At 42.2% G+C, this 14,791-nt stretch overlaps 1 protein-coding gene across 2 annotated transcripts in view; it reads right to left on the reverse strand.

Annotated features, from left to right (window-relative positions):
- Positions 1-13,049: 13,049 nt before the first annotated feature.
- The window catches only part of LHFPL6 (LHFPL tetraspan subfamily member 6), a 136,975-nt gene continuing 135,233 nt past the window's right edge, over positions 13,050-14,791 (reverse strand). For both annotated transcript variants that reach the window (XM_068182072.1, XM_068182071.1), the window contains exon 4: positions 13,050-14,143. In XM_068182072.1, coding sequence (XP_068038173.1) covers positions 14,025-14,143 — 119 coding nt within the window. In that variant the 3' untranslated portion in view covers positions 13,050-14,024. The remainder of the gene's footprint in view (positions 14,144-14,791) is intronic.

Here is a 14,791-nt window from a genome sequence, read left to right on the forward strand (position 1 = left end):
GCTAAGCCTCACCAGCTGCATGCACAACTGGGACAGAGGGAATGAATAATGAAAGTATGCAATAAGGCCAGCTTGAAGGTAAAAGAGTAATGGGAGGACAGAATGGGATCTGGCAATCTTCCAAGGGAAGGGATTTTAATCTGTGGGTTTTGTTTTATTTGAAGGCCTCTGATCCTCAGGCAAGGAAAAGATAAGGGGTCTGCAAGGTTTCACATGTGTACTGTGCATGTGGGACAAGTTGTCATCCCATCCATCTGTACTGGTCTTGGCAGGAATAGAGTTAATTTTCTTCTTAGTAGTTGGTACGGTGCTGAGTTTTTTGTTTTGTATGAAAACAATGTTGATAAGGCACTGATGTTTTGCTTGTTGCTGAGCAGTGCTGACCCTAAACCAAGGACATCTCAGTGTCCCATGCTCTGCCCGTGGCCAGGTGCATGAGAGGCTGGGAGGAAGCATGGCTACAACAGGTGACCCAAACTGGCCAAAAAGATATTCCATACCTTAGAATGTTGTGCCTAATACATAAACTGAGGGAGCTGTCTAGAAAGGGCTGATTGCTGCTCAGGGCCTGACTGGGCCTTGGTGAGCAGGTGGTAGGCAATTTTACTGTGCATTACTTGTCTTTTGGGCTTTATTCCTTTCTCTTTCTCTCTCTCCATCATCATCATCATCACCAACATCAATGTAATTTTTTTTATACTTTATTTCAATTATTAAACTGTTCTTATCTCAAGCCATGAGTTTTACCTTTTTCCAATTCTTGTCCCATCCCACCGGGGTGAGGGCAGCTAGGAGCGAGCAGCTGGTGGCACTTGGTTAAACCACACAATCCCAGCTGCTGGGCTCACAGATTTGGTTCCTGCTGCCTACCATCAGAGTGAACAAGCTTTGAAGTGAGAGTTGTGCTTGCCCTAAACTGGGATATCACTGACTTGTAGCTACAACATGAGGCTTGGCAAAGGATCTCTGCTTTAAGCCGGTTAGATGCAGCTGATCCACTGAGGTCCTATCAGCTAACTTGGCCTTTTTCATGTGCAAGGACTCCCAGGAATACATGAAGAAAATGCTGTAAACGAGACTGCTCTCTATTACATTCTGCAAGGACTCAGGATAAAGCTAATTCCACTCTGTCTTGTGTTCAGGTTCTCAGTTCCATTGTGCACAACTCTAGGGCCACTTAAAAGCACTCAGCAAATAACATATCAGAATATATGTCAGATATTTTTTAATCTGAGAGCCTGGGAAATGTATGCAAAACAAAAACAAAACAAAACAAAAAAAAAAAAAAAAAAAAAAAAAAAAAAAAAAAAAAAAAAACCACCCAAGCATGTAGTTCAGTTTGCTTGCTTATGAAATCTCAGTGGAATATTTTTCTCTGTAGTCTATGAGGAGAAAAAAAACATGGGGACAACTGATGATCTTTTTTTTTAGACTTCTTTTACTGAAAAAATCCTGTACTGATGAGTGATGTTACTAAATATAAATGCTGACCTCTACAGTGGCCACATTTACAGATTGCTATGTTTTATGAGGCAAGTGTGTCTGCACAGAGCTGCAAAGAGCAGAAGATAATGAAAACTTTGGAATCGGATAGAGGTGACCAGCAGGATCATGAGTCAGTACGTGGAGTCAAAGCCAGCACAATCTGGAGGAACCAAAACAAACTCTGCAGTATTTTTGGAAGGGGAAGGCTGGCAAGCATAGCTTTACCTGGGCAACATGAAATGCAGCAGATGGGAAGATCCTGAGGGGGAGAGAAACTCAAAGGTGGGAAATTAAGCCTCATAGTCCTTGGCAGTCCACCAGGAAGTTGAGAAAACTCAACCGAAACTGTACAGCAATGGCATCAGCTTCCCTCCAGCCCCAAACACACGCTCTGAAAGCGTGCCCTGAGCCAATGAAGCAATGTGCAAAGACACAAGGGACCAGATTCCGTGGACCAGTAGCTGCATGTTTTTCACAGAACTTGCTGGGGGCCGTGGCGCACAGCCAGCCTTCTCCTCTTTTCACTGGAAAGCTTCCTCCCAAGAGGAGATCTTCTCAGACTCAGACTACCCACACAGGTTGCCAGCAGATAGGCAGAATGATACTTGCACAGCTGACTGGTTGCTTGCAGAACAAAGCTGTTGGTTTAAAGGGGCCAGTTTTGTCTTACAGCTTCTGGAAGGCATAGGTGAGAGTGAATGGGTATTACTACACTTGGTCATTCTCTCAGCTGGCTTCCTCAGTCGGGATAGGCTGAGATCTAAGCCAAAAGCTAAACTTGGTTGAGAATGGGGAGGTAAGAGGTACAGAACTGGGGGAGCCATCAGGATTCAGGCATGAACAAAACATAAATGCATGCAGAACACACCTGAGTGCGTATTGAAAACCAGGGTTCTGGGAAGGGAAGATGGGTAGAACAGTATCAATCCCTGATAGACATCCAAAGCATCCAAGATACTCAGCTTGCTCATGGTGGCTTTGACCAGTGGAATGGCAATGGTGGTGAAAGCAAACAGTCACTAGAGTAATCTGCTCCACTGCATCACCTTGCTTCAGTTTTTTCCCTGTACTGTGAGCTGAGGGCAAGGAACTCAATCAAAGTTACCATGGAGAGAAAATAAAGAAGAGGGTAGAACAAACTGACTGAGGGAAGGAGAGTTATTAACATGCAAATCAATGTAGATAAGTCAGGGGGCAAGGGGAATCCGAGTTTAATTCATTTAACAGCACGGAGATGTGCAGACCAGAGCTGACAAGAATTTAAACAAAGATAATGCCATGTGTTATGTGTGTTCATGTGCTTCACAGTGGCAACAGGGGACAGTGAAAGAATATATATCCCTGTGGGCTGTAACATTTGCTGAAATTACTTTTCTCAACACCTCTGAGTGGCCACTCCTGCACACACAGGCATTCTGCCAGTCCGCCCAGAACTCCAGTTCACAGCATCAGAAAAATGCCCAGCGGATTTCTCAGAAGGAAGGTTTATGGCAACTTCTTCCAGTTAAGAGCACTTAAGCTGCATTTATTTGTTAAGTAATGTTGACTTCCTGATTTTTATGTGTAAGAGCTTTTGTTTCAAAGGCAAACCGTAAAAGAATATTCCCCAGCCTCTCTTCTCAGCAACCTAAGCAATACAGCACTCTAAATCTGTCATTGGCTGAAGTAGGGGTATTTTTTCTGAAACCTGCTGTTAAAATATTGGCAGGATAAGTCTGCTTTAACATCACTGATTCCAAACAAAAGGAGACACAGACATGAGAAGATTAAAGACTAAAACATGAGCATATTTTGATTTTCCAGAGAACACAAGATATGCAAGGGCTGTGTTTGCAGAGGACTGACAGGATGAGGATTTGCCAAACCAGGAGTAGCTGTTATAGCAACCCCACCGAGGAAGAGAAAGGAAAGCCATGGTGAACCAGACCCAGCAGAGTCCCATGCCCTGGAAGGGTGCAGCGCAGGAGCTGGGTGGCTCTGGTGACACATGTTGCATTGAAGAGGGTGACATCATGCTCTCCAAGTGGGAGACAGACTCTGGTAGGCACACCTGGCTACCCTGGGACCAAAACCATCCCCAGATCTCCAGCTCCAGCCGTGCAAGGTCTCACATTTCTGCACATTTCCTTGACTATGCTAGTCAGGCGTGTGTAGATCCTGATACCCTGGGGCTTCTATCAGTCTGTGCTCACTTTCAGTCTTTCATGCTCTAGTCCTCTTGGAATGCCAAGGCTAGTTTATCTCAATTCTCAGAGTGCACGTGCCCAAGGCCCTGAGCCACTGCTCAGAGGAGTCTCAATATTGTTCATTTAGTGGTTTTAATTTAGCGTAGCTGTGTATAAGATATATTGATATGATAAATCTGTGGCTTTCCTCTAAGTTCAGCCCTTTTGTGCTGAACTATAGGATGCTAAGAATAAGTGGGTACTTTGTCAGCAGCAGTAGCATTTCAGAAGGCAGTCCAATTTTCTTCTTGCCTCCCTCAGGTTGCTCCTCCATTGCTAAAGCTCCCCTGCATGTCCCTTCATCATTCACCTATTTTTAGATGCCCTTCTCCACAGGCAGCTGATCCACAAATCAAAAAAAGCTATGGAATCTCCCAGTGTTATGGAGATTTTTTGGAGGTTTAGTCCTGAACTGAGATCAGACAACACTTGAGAATTCCTTGATTTTTTTTCATTAGACATGGCTCACAAGACAGGGCTCATGCTGTGTCTGTAATCCAAAGCCTCCTTAAGAAACCTCAAGTTCTGTCAGTTCCCAGAAAAAAAAAACATCCTAAGGCCTTGGGAATAATAATGCAACGGGACCTATCATTCAAAAGCCAGATCTCATATTCTGTGCAAAAAGCATGGGTTTCTACCAGATTCTAGTTTTTATATTGGTAGAGTCAACAGCTACATCCTCAAACCATTGCAGGAGCATATTTAACATGTTTGTGGCCATTTTCTGTTTAACTTGTACTAATTTTTAACATGGGAGTGTGCTAAGAAGCCAAAAGATAAAAGGGAACTGATAGCTGACAATGTGGGAAAGGTGCTACTATATCCTTCAGCTACTTGAGGTGACATTGTTTCCCTACAAAACAAATGGCTTATCACAGATTTCTTTATTCAGGAGACAGTAAACAGTTGCCACAATGCATGCCTCTTAGGCATTAAAAAGGCCTTCAGTACTTTTGCTAGCCTTACTTGATTTTTGGAGGGGGGACGGGATTTTTTTTTTATACAATTAAGCCTGAGCAACATAGGAGTGTTTCTTTTTCCTAGAGGTAAGTAGGCAGGAAGAAAAAATACTGCTAATATGGAAAATGTTTCCTTCTTATTGGAAGGATGACATCTTTTCATGGTGTTCTGAAGCTCAGCTGGGTGTCAGGGCAGTTAGGGGAGCAGTCAGAGTCCAAGGCTATCACTTTTCCAGCTCAGCTGTTGTCAGAAATGTTATCCAAAATGTGCAGAAAAGTTATTAATCACTTTTTTTATTTGCTCATCTTATATGTTCAGTGGTCTACAGTCATCAGGTGTCAGGTACCCTGGCCTCTCTTTGGGCACATGATGCAAAGGAGAAAAAGAAGATCTCCAGTTTACCACTGCTCCTGAGATCTCTCCCCATCCACAGTGTGGGAGCTGGTTAAAGTATAAGCATGAGAAAGCAATACCTGTGCTCCTTAAAACACTGGACAGCTTAAAACCACCTGCCCCAGAAGCTGGGCTGTGAATTACTGAATAGCTCGAGCAATGTATTTAGGGTCTGTCAGCACCTTCGCTCTGCATTGCCATGAAAGGAAATAAATGCTCAGATTGACTGAAATGGTTCCAAGTAGCTCAGAGCATTTTGTAATTGTGCTGAGGCAGCTCTGAATGGTCCTGCTGTCTAAGAGGCAATGAAAAAGGAACAGCAGGCTTTGCTTCTAAGTACATTTACTTCTTGACTGTTGAAATCATCTGTCTGAGGGAGGTTCAGGCAGCAATGTTTCCTAATTATGTAGGCCAGTGAAGTACCCAGCACTGAGTGCTGCATTCACAGGAGTTTTACTGTGGCTCCCAAAGGAAGCTGCATATGAAATAGGTTGCTGAATCTTTTGTAAAAAACATTTGCCTTTTTTCAAAAAAAAAAAAAAAAAAAAAAAAAAAACCAGTCCTGAAATATCCAGGTATGGAGCGACAGAATACCGCTGAATACAGTGGCTTCTACCAGGAAGATCAATGTCTTGTAGGAGTAATAATGGAGAGGAAGGAAGAATGGAGAAGTGCAAGGCTTAATAAACATTTAATTAGACCTCAATCTTCCTAATATTGGATAAGCTGGAAACAAAACCACATCTGTTACCTGGAACACAAGTTACTGAAAAACTGAGTATCAGCACACTGCTAATGTACATGTTTGGAATTTCTATACCAGTTATTTTCATTCAAGTACCTAAATTTTTATATCAACATTTTTTAAAAACAAGTTTTTAGGTTATATTACTTGCTGACAACCATCATTTTTCAACAGCTTCTATCTAGTCATCTGTTAGGTCTCTGATTGCTGGTTTCATAGCTTCAAGTTAAGCTACACTGCAAGTCACAGGTCACACAAAATCAGCCCCTGAAAGGTGTGCTTCAGTAATCTTACTCCATTAGCTAGAATATCTTTCAGATCCTCCTTGAGAGTCAGGCTGGCCCAGAAATCTGCCCTATAATTCACATTCCTTGATATTGGCAGTATGAGCAGGCATAACAACAGACTAAGGAACCATGAAAGTGCTCACCAGTACATGACAAAAACAGAGTAACTCCTCAGAGAGTGGTGAATACCGCTGCTACACATAGACAGCAAATGCAGATTGATTAATATTTCATTGCAGAGCTAAACATTTAATGTTATTCCTCTTTGAAATGTCATTGCGCATCTGGGCATGGCTGCCTTTACTTTCTACGTGCTATTTCTGAAAAGTTAACTTCTTCCCTCTTACCACAGATGGGTCTGTTGCCCACAGTGTGACTTCTCCTAGTATTGTTGCCCCAGAACTTAAAAAAAATAGAATAGGTATTAGTAATAATAACTCTTAGGTCACTGTTGTTCAATGGTCTTCAAGAGAGTGGGGTGTAAGAAATGAAACTAAGCACTTAAACTAATGGATTATCCCACAACAAGGTACTCTGATCAATTAGTGAGAAACAACTTGAAACCTTCCAGAAGTTACAGCCATGCCATGCAGCAGCAAGCTGTAGCAGGGGTCTGGAGAGTGTGATGTGGAGAGCAGCAGCAGATACCCTGCTCACAAAGCATGCCTTTGAGTAGGGGCACTTCCTGCGGTGGCTGTCAGGCAAACAGACCTGCTGAAGCCAACATGAGGGAGCAGGGTGAAGCAGTTTCTGCAAGCTCTGGTTTTAGCCAGAGAGAGAGAGGTAGGTGTAGTAAGGCATTCTAACGTCTTTTTAATTTCTGTGTGCACCATAATTAGGTATTAATCCCAGAAGTGTAGAAAACAAATGATATGTTGACAGCTAGCTGAAAACAAATATCTCACACAGCAATTCTTAATATAGCCACAGAGCTCCAGGCAAGAAGCACTTCATCATTTCAAATGTACTATCCTAATTATAGCTTGTGTTTTTATTGAGATTTCTTTTCTCCATTTCCCTACCAAAAGATACCACCATTGAGTGAAAGAAAGTCCTTTACTCTTGCTGTAAAGTGGAGTTACTTTACTTTAGGGTAGGACTTGGGCCCTACTGATAAATTGGGAAATATTTTTCCTAGGTGCTGGTCAAATAGAAAGCTCACTGACGCTGTTGTTGCTATAATATTGAAGAGAATAATCCAAATGCTTTATATGGAGAGTTACTGAACTACAGTAAGTCACAGGTGTGGGGCATCTACTACCACCCTGTAGTGGGGTCATCAGTAAACCCCCCAATACAAGGCCATGTTTCTACTTTCTATTCATTATCATTTCCATTTGGCAGTAGAAAGAGTCCCTTTGGACCCACCCAGTCTAGTAATATCAGCAAAGAACTGCAGCCCAACATCAGTAGCAGATTTTACTTTATGTCTTTTGAAAAGTTCATTATGTTTGTCTGTATGTTTTCCATAGGGAAAAAGACACTTTACCAAAACATAATATAAAACCAGATAAAGAATAACGACTGCATTTTTCCCATTGAATCCATGCCTAAGTTAAGTCAGTGGACTATTTGCTATAGGCTCCTATAATTTTTGGACCAGGGTCATGAAGTTTGGTCCAAGCCCATTGGAATGAATTAAATTCTTAACAGAGAACAAAGTATTGACATGAAGAGCTTGCTTTCCCTTTAGCAGCTACCATGCTTTCATAAGCCCAAGGTTTTGAAAGATGGTCACATCTGGCAGAGATTTAGGGAACAAGATAAAATTCTTGGGCTTAGTGGCAGAGTAATTTGTAGAAAATCACCCAAGCCTGTGTAGAAATTGGCTGCTCATTACTTGATTAGATACTCAGGTCTTTGGTGGTGAACTAAGAGCAGAAGTGCTTCACACCATGACTGTCTACAAGCCAAAAAAATATACTTTATTTCTTTATTAAATGTAGTTAAATATTGATTTTGCTGGCTGGTATGAGGATAACCAAAGCTACCTATAGCTCCTGGAGAATGAAAAGAGGATGAAGACATTCCTGCATATAGAGCAGGGCTCCATGCAGTTTGCAAATGCACATGGAGCACACAAAACACCTTTTCTTCTGTCCTGGAGCTGGGGCTGGTGCAGAGGTCTCACAGAAGGGCTGCTGCAGGAGCTGTGCACAGGCATTGCCCTCTGCCTCACGTGGGACTGCCACTGAGAGGAACAAGCTAGATGGGAGCACTCTTTGTCCTTAATGTGCTCTCTTGGGAACCCAGGCACTGGCCTCCATGTGTGTCCTGTGAGAAAAATGTCTGTAAAGTTGCCTGAGTGGTCACAGACTCACAGACTCACTCCTTGGGCTGCCAAGTCTTGCTGCAGACAGGAGCATTCCATGGTGACAGCTAACTTTCCTCCCACCTCCAAGGCATGAGCAGTTTTCTGACTGTTAACAGAGACTTGCCTTTGGTTTAGCCCTCAGGTGAGGTGGGGCTTTTCTGTGCCCTAGCATTGCCTCGCCACTGCCACTCAAAGCCAAACTGATTTATTATCACTGGGGAGATGAGCAGCTTTGGTGCACATTTACAGGTGATCATGCATCTGGTGATGGTCAGTACGGGCCACAGCACCTGCTGAGAAGCTATTTGAGGGTCATGAGATGTCCCTGTGCGATGGAAGAGGCTTAGAACAGAGTTAGTTATAGTTCATTTGCTCTTAGACAGCCAGGAAATCAGGCAGCAATGTGCTGGGCCCTAGTGGTGTAGACATATATAATGAAGCTGTGCCATATGTTCCTTTCAGAATTCCTATCATTTTCCATTTACCTAATTTAATATGCTTGGCATAACATAGAATATATACCCAACATACTGACATTCACAGCAGATACTTCTAGCAGACTAAAAGGTCGCAAAATTGTCCACAGAAGGAGTCAGAGCCTGTCTTTATTCAGCTAAAATATCAGTTTAAATTTCAATGAACATTCTGTTTCTTGGTGAGGAACATGAAAAAAGGCCATCTATTTATATGTTAGCCTAATAACCATCCTTCTGTCACTAAGACAAGTGAGTTTGAAACTGTTTCAAATTTTTCCTTTTTTTTTTCTCTGATCCATCATTATTTCAAGAATAATAATAGAAACACTTAATACTCAGAAGCATATATTTAAAATCCTGTCTTCTTAAGGGATTACACTTAAATGTCACTTATTAAAAAAGACATATCTAATTCTACCATTGTCTCTCTGAAAGGTTAAGTATGTAGAGAATAATTAATGGTTATGTTGATGTACAGATTATCTGTCTTGTCATTCAGTTTGAAATTTTTCACAGACTATTTCAATGAATGACAGATAAATTGCAGTTACAACTGATTTCTGGATTTTCCCTCAAGAAAAAGGAAATAGAGGGGTTAAATCGCCTCAGGAGTTATAATTTCAAAACATTTTTGAGGGCTGGGCATTTTTGTCATAGACATATATTTCTGCTTTGGGGAGAGAGCAAACTCTACGGCACATAGTAAAAAATTGTTAATATGTAAGTCATGAAAAGCAATTACTTTTTTGATAAAAAGAGTTTAATGCTCTCTCAAACTCCAGACAGGCCTTCACATGCCTCCTATTTATGCAGACATGACTGACTTAATGCTTGAATGACACAATTTGCATTTTTCCACTGAGGAAACACTGTGTTAGTGCTCAGGACTGGAGTCTTGGCAGTGCACATTAAGATGCATAGGGAAAGTCCCCAGCTCTCTGGGATTTGGGTGGGGGAATATGTTCTCCCACAGTCATCCCCAAAGACTAAACTTACACAAATAAAGTTGCATCAAGTTCTTCCATCTCCACTTGCTCCACTCCAGTTTATATATGAAGTGCCTTTCCAGTCAGATTATATTTATTCCAAACAAGCTGTTCTGACTCACCACGGTGTAATGACTGAATTTTTGACTGAGGGAAGAGCAGTGGATGTTTGCAGAGATTTTAGCAAGGCTTTTGACACAGGCTCCCAGTTTTTTAGCACCAAGTCTGGGCTAATATGGTCTGGATGGGCAGGTAAAGCCTGAATAGATGATGAGGCTCAGAGGGTCATGTTTTCTGTTTGGACTTGGATGCCTGCAGTGAATGGGGTATCCACATGTCTATTCTGGAACCTGTCCTGTCCAATGGCCTTACCAGTGGAGGAGTGTGCTCACACTGGGTTTTCAGATGACACCAAGCTGAGGGGATCAGGCAATATACTGAGGGGTAGGGCTGCCAGCCATAGTGACTGAGACAATCTGCAGGAATGGCACAACAGGAACCTTATGAAACACAACCAGGACAAATGCCAAGTCTTGCACACGTGAAGAAAGAGGACCCTGCACTGATGTAGGCCAGGATGTACTGAGCCTGGTGAAAGGATGGCTGTGGGGGCACACAATCACCCAAGAGAAGCCACCCAGCACCCATGGGGAGGTGGCAGGAGATGGAGATGAGCTCTTCTCGGTTATTCTCGATGGGAGGATGAGAGACAGTCATCATTAATCAAAAAAAGTGATCAATTATAAGGAAAAGTCATTCCCTCTTGGGACAGTCATGCAGTGGTACAGGCTGCTCAGAAATGATGTGCATCTCCATTCTAGGAGGTTTGCAAAATCAGGTGAGATAAGCTCCTAAGCAAACTGCTGTAGCCTTATGACTGACCCTGCCTTGGGTAGGAGGTTGGATCACAGATTTTCTGAGGTTGTTTGTCACCTGAATTATCCTGTGATCCCAAAACAGTTTCTGATAATGAACAGTAGTCTGCAGTTACAGGACTTTTTTCTACGTATATCTAGCTCCTGTATTAGTTGGGAGTGGCAGATGAAACTTGCATTTTCCAGAGTGTTTTTGGAAGTGGACTAAGACCTCTGACATGTTCATTGACAGTGAGTCTCAGAACACTGCGTGGTCTGGAACACAGGAAGTGTATAATCACCCAAAGAATGAAATTTTGCAACAAATTTCCAAATGTATTTGTTGGGGAAAAACTGCTTAAAGAGTTCTAAAACACAGATTGATAAATTTATGAAGAGTATTATGGGATACGATTGCCAGCAATGGCAGGGAAAGAATTTCATGACCTAGGACTGTGTGCAAGCTTACCTCTTTTGTTTAGACAAATCCAAGGCCAAACTCCTCATCTTCAAGAATAAATAAATGGAAAATTAAACATGGTAAATATTGTAAATATTTCATTGGTGCTTCCAGACTGTGAAATCAAAAACAATCTTTTGCCTGTTCAAAGTTATTAGAGTTTGTAGCTGTGAGGCTTGATAACCATGATAATAAATGGTATTTATATTCTAGTGCAAAATGGATATCAGAACCAAAATGCACAAATACGGACAAACCTAATTAGGCTGTGATTGCTTTATTCATATCACAGCAGCTGAAGGCCATATGATAAACAGCTTCAAAGCAGGTGCAGCATATGTCATTGGCTTGATTATTAAAAATTGACATTTTATTCAAGCCTAAATTTCAAAAAGGAGATTGTATACAAATTCAGTCATGCTATAATGGAACTGCATTGCAACAAAACCCTAATTTTCTTCATGAAGTAATTGCAGGGTTCCAGTTTGTCATGATAAATCAAGCATGAACCCAAGCATAGGAAGAATCTAAAAAAAGTCAAAATGCTCTTCATGATGCACAGTCCAGAATATACCCTTATGAGATTCAAATGTGGAATAGTAACACACATATTTATAGCCAAGTCACAGAAACTTTCTGTAGCCAACCACAGTTTCAGTGGAAGGAAAGGCATGTTTCCACAGTAACGCACTGTACAAAGGCAGCATTTTTTGATTGAGATACACCTGCCAAAGATCTGACTGCAGTCAGGGGAGCCACAGTCAAAGTTGTATTTATATCTCCTTCAGTTTTAATAAAGCAGCAATTCACACCCTAACAGGCATATTTCATATTGTGAGAATATATGGGGTGCTGCTGACCTCCTACAGGAGGTTTGGATATGGTCCTGAGTGCTCATAAGAAGGGATGAGCCTTAAAACCTGGAATCTGGAGGGAAGAGCTCCTGCTTCTGCTAGTGCAACTGGAAGAGCGTGCAGGGAGGCAAACCCCCACAGCATGGTTGGTGTGCTTCTCAGCAGAAGTGCAGTCAGATGAGATGGGGCTATTATGGGCTAATCTGGGAATGTTAAGGTACAATTTTGTTTTCACTGCACAGCACCATAAAGCAAATAAATAGTGCTTAGCCTATAATAAAACTCAATAAAATTCCATTGAGTGATATCAGGATTGATCACTGTAAGCTGACATTGCTATTTCCACATTCCTCCAAAAATCTGCCCAGTGCAATGTACAAAGCACTGGCATGATGCCAGATTTGTTCAGCTCTAAGTGTTATTAACCACCAGAATTGCAACTGAAACATAGATGGTAACATAAATATACACAACAGAAATACAATACTGGGAAAACAGGATCAGAAAAACAAATTTGAAAGGGAATAACATTATTTTAGCTATGATTAAATAAATTGGTTATGAACTTGTAAATTAAGTTCACATTGCTTTAAATAAAGAAAATAAAAGATTGATTTTTTAAGTTTTTTATGTACAGTGCCAGTGTCCTGTGCAGAGAATGCTGCCTGGTAGGTATTTGATCAGAGTTACTGGCATTAAGGAAGTAAAGGCTAATTTCAGTTGGCTAAACTGGGATATACAGTTTTGTGTGAAATTCTGAGTCTGCAGCAGACAGGACAAAATGGAGAAGGTCTTGCTGAAATCTTTCAGGACACCTGACAGCAGCAGCAAAAAAAAGTGGAATACGCCAGAATGTCTCCAGTGGCGGGAGATGTCTATCCTCAGGCAGTGTAACAGAACTCTAAATGTGTCTGTGTTTTACGACAGCATGGTTATAAAAGTCCTGAGTATTTCCAGTGAAGATTTGGGAAGAAACTGTTTCATTTACTGGCACAACCATGCATTGCAAGTATTGATCAAGGAAAAATTTATTTACAGAGATTTTTCAAATACAAACATAAAATAGCACATATTATATATATATTTTACAAAAATGAATATTGAAATAATAAACATGGTACAGCACAATACAACATCAATGAGCTAAACATAACAGCAACAGAAATCTATGTCTGGAAAAAGTTTGCTGTTAGTTGTACATAACCAACAGAGCTCTACAGTACCGTGAGTGGAATTTCCAATGGACGGGAAAACGCCCATTTACTGCATTTCATAAAAAGTACTATAGTAAGGGTACATATGCCAAGTAATTATGTTGTATTTTGTAATAATGCTGAAAACACAGAGTCTTAATAAAAGTTATATAGGGCTGAATAAGCAGTGGATAAATGTTTGGGGAAGAAAAATGTGTAGAGATTATACAAAATACTGATAAAGTGGCTTATTGGTCCTTTTATTAAGTTTAATGTATAGATTAAAAAGTATTGCAACACCAAGTCTTAAACCACCAGAGAGAAGTAAAAAAAAAAAAAAAAAAAAAGAGAAAAAATTAAAAGGAAAAGAAAGAAGAATCGCACCAAAAAAAAGTTTCCCCTCTACTTATTTTGTGCCATGGTCAACATCTGTGCGTGCGTGTGTGCTTTCAGGAGCGCCGCACTGAGGGGCTGCCAGGCGCTACCCCAGCATGTGGGCGCTGCCACCCCTCACCAGCCTGTCCAGTAATTGGTGCATGCAGAATTTCACCATTTGCCAAAGCCGAGTTTTCCTTGCTTATATTTTTGTGGAGCAGACCCTGAGCAGGCTTGGGTGAGAGAGCCGGTCTTTGCCCAGCCCGGCCGGGTGGCTTTACACCACCTTTCACCTCCCTGCCACCCTGGGGCCTCCCGCCGTCCTGCTCCTGAGAGAAAGCACTTGAAAATTCCTTGTCCTTTGTTGTTGTCCAGCAGACCTGGGCGAGCCTGGCAGGGCCCTTGCCCGGGGCCAGCTCAGTAGGGGTATTGCTTCTGCTTCTTGCCCGAGAAGCAGGCAAGCCAGGTGCACACCAGCATGGCGGCCGCCGCGCCCCCGCCCGTGCAGTAGTAGGCCCAGCCGATGTGGCAGGTCCCTGCAAGGCAAACAGAAGGACATGGGTCAGCATTAGAAGTGGGGGGAAGCACCTCTGCCACCACCTTCCCCTTCTGCCTGCCCAGGAAAGCACTTTTCTGAGATTTCGGCCCACTTGTATGCCCACCTCAGACAGGCAACGCGGGGCATAATTCAGGCTTTGCCACTGCAGCGGAAGAGTTTGAAGCTGGATGCGACTGAGAATTGCTGGGTAACCATGACCCAGGGCATGCGGGACCTGCTCACATCCCCTCACACAGGCATTGACCCTGAGCATCCGCAAAGGAGCGCGGTGTCAGGGGATCACCTGTATGGGGACTGCTGTGGGAATGGAAGCACAAAGCCTGGAAATAAAAAATGAACAAATTTTCCTACCCCCGCCTAATGTCACAACCCATTGCTGAAAAATTCACTGATCTTCTGTCTAATGAGTGTCACAATATGGCTTTCAATCCATTTAAAGGCCTCAGCATCTTTATACAGTCAAACTCATCAACTGTAAACCGTGCTGGGGAATCCCACAGTGGAACATAAAGTGATTGCTTCCCTTTCAGGTACTGTGCCTGCAGTAGGGGAGGAGATCAGGAAAACAGCAGCTGCAGCAGGGAGGAAGCCTCTTTAGAGATCTCCAAAAGCAAGGAGATGGCTG

The sequence above is a fragment of the Anomalospiza imberbis genome, chromosome 2 (assembly GCF_031753505.1).
Source record: "Anomalospiza imberbis isolate Cuckoo-Finch-1a 21T00152 chromosome 2, ASM3175350v1, whole genome shotgun sequence".
NCBI classification, from domain to species: Eukaryota; Metazoa; Chordata; class Aves; order Passeriformes; family Viduidae; genus Anomalospiza; species Anomalospiza imberbis.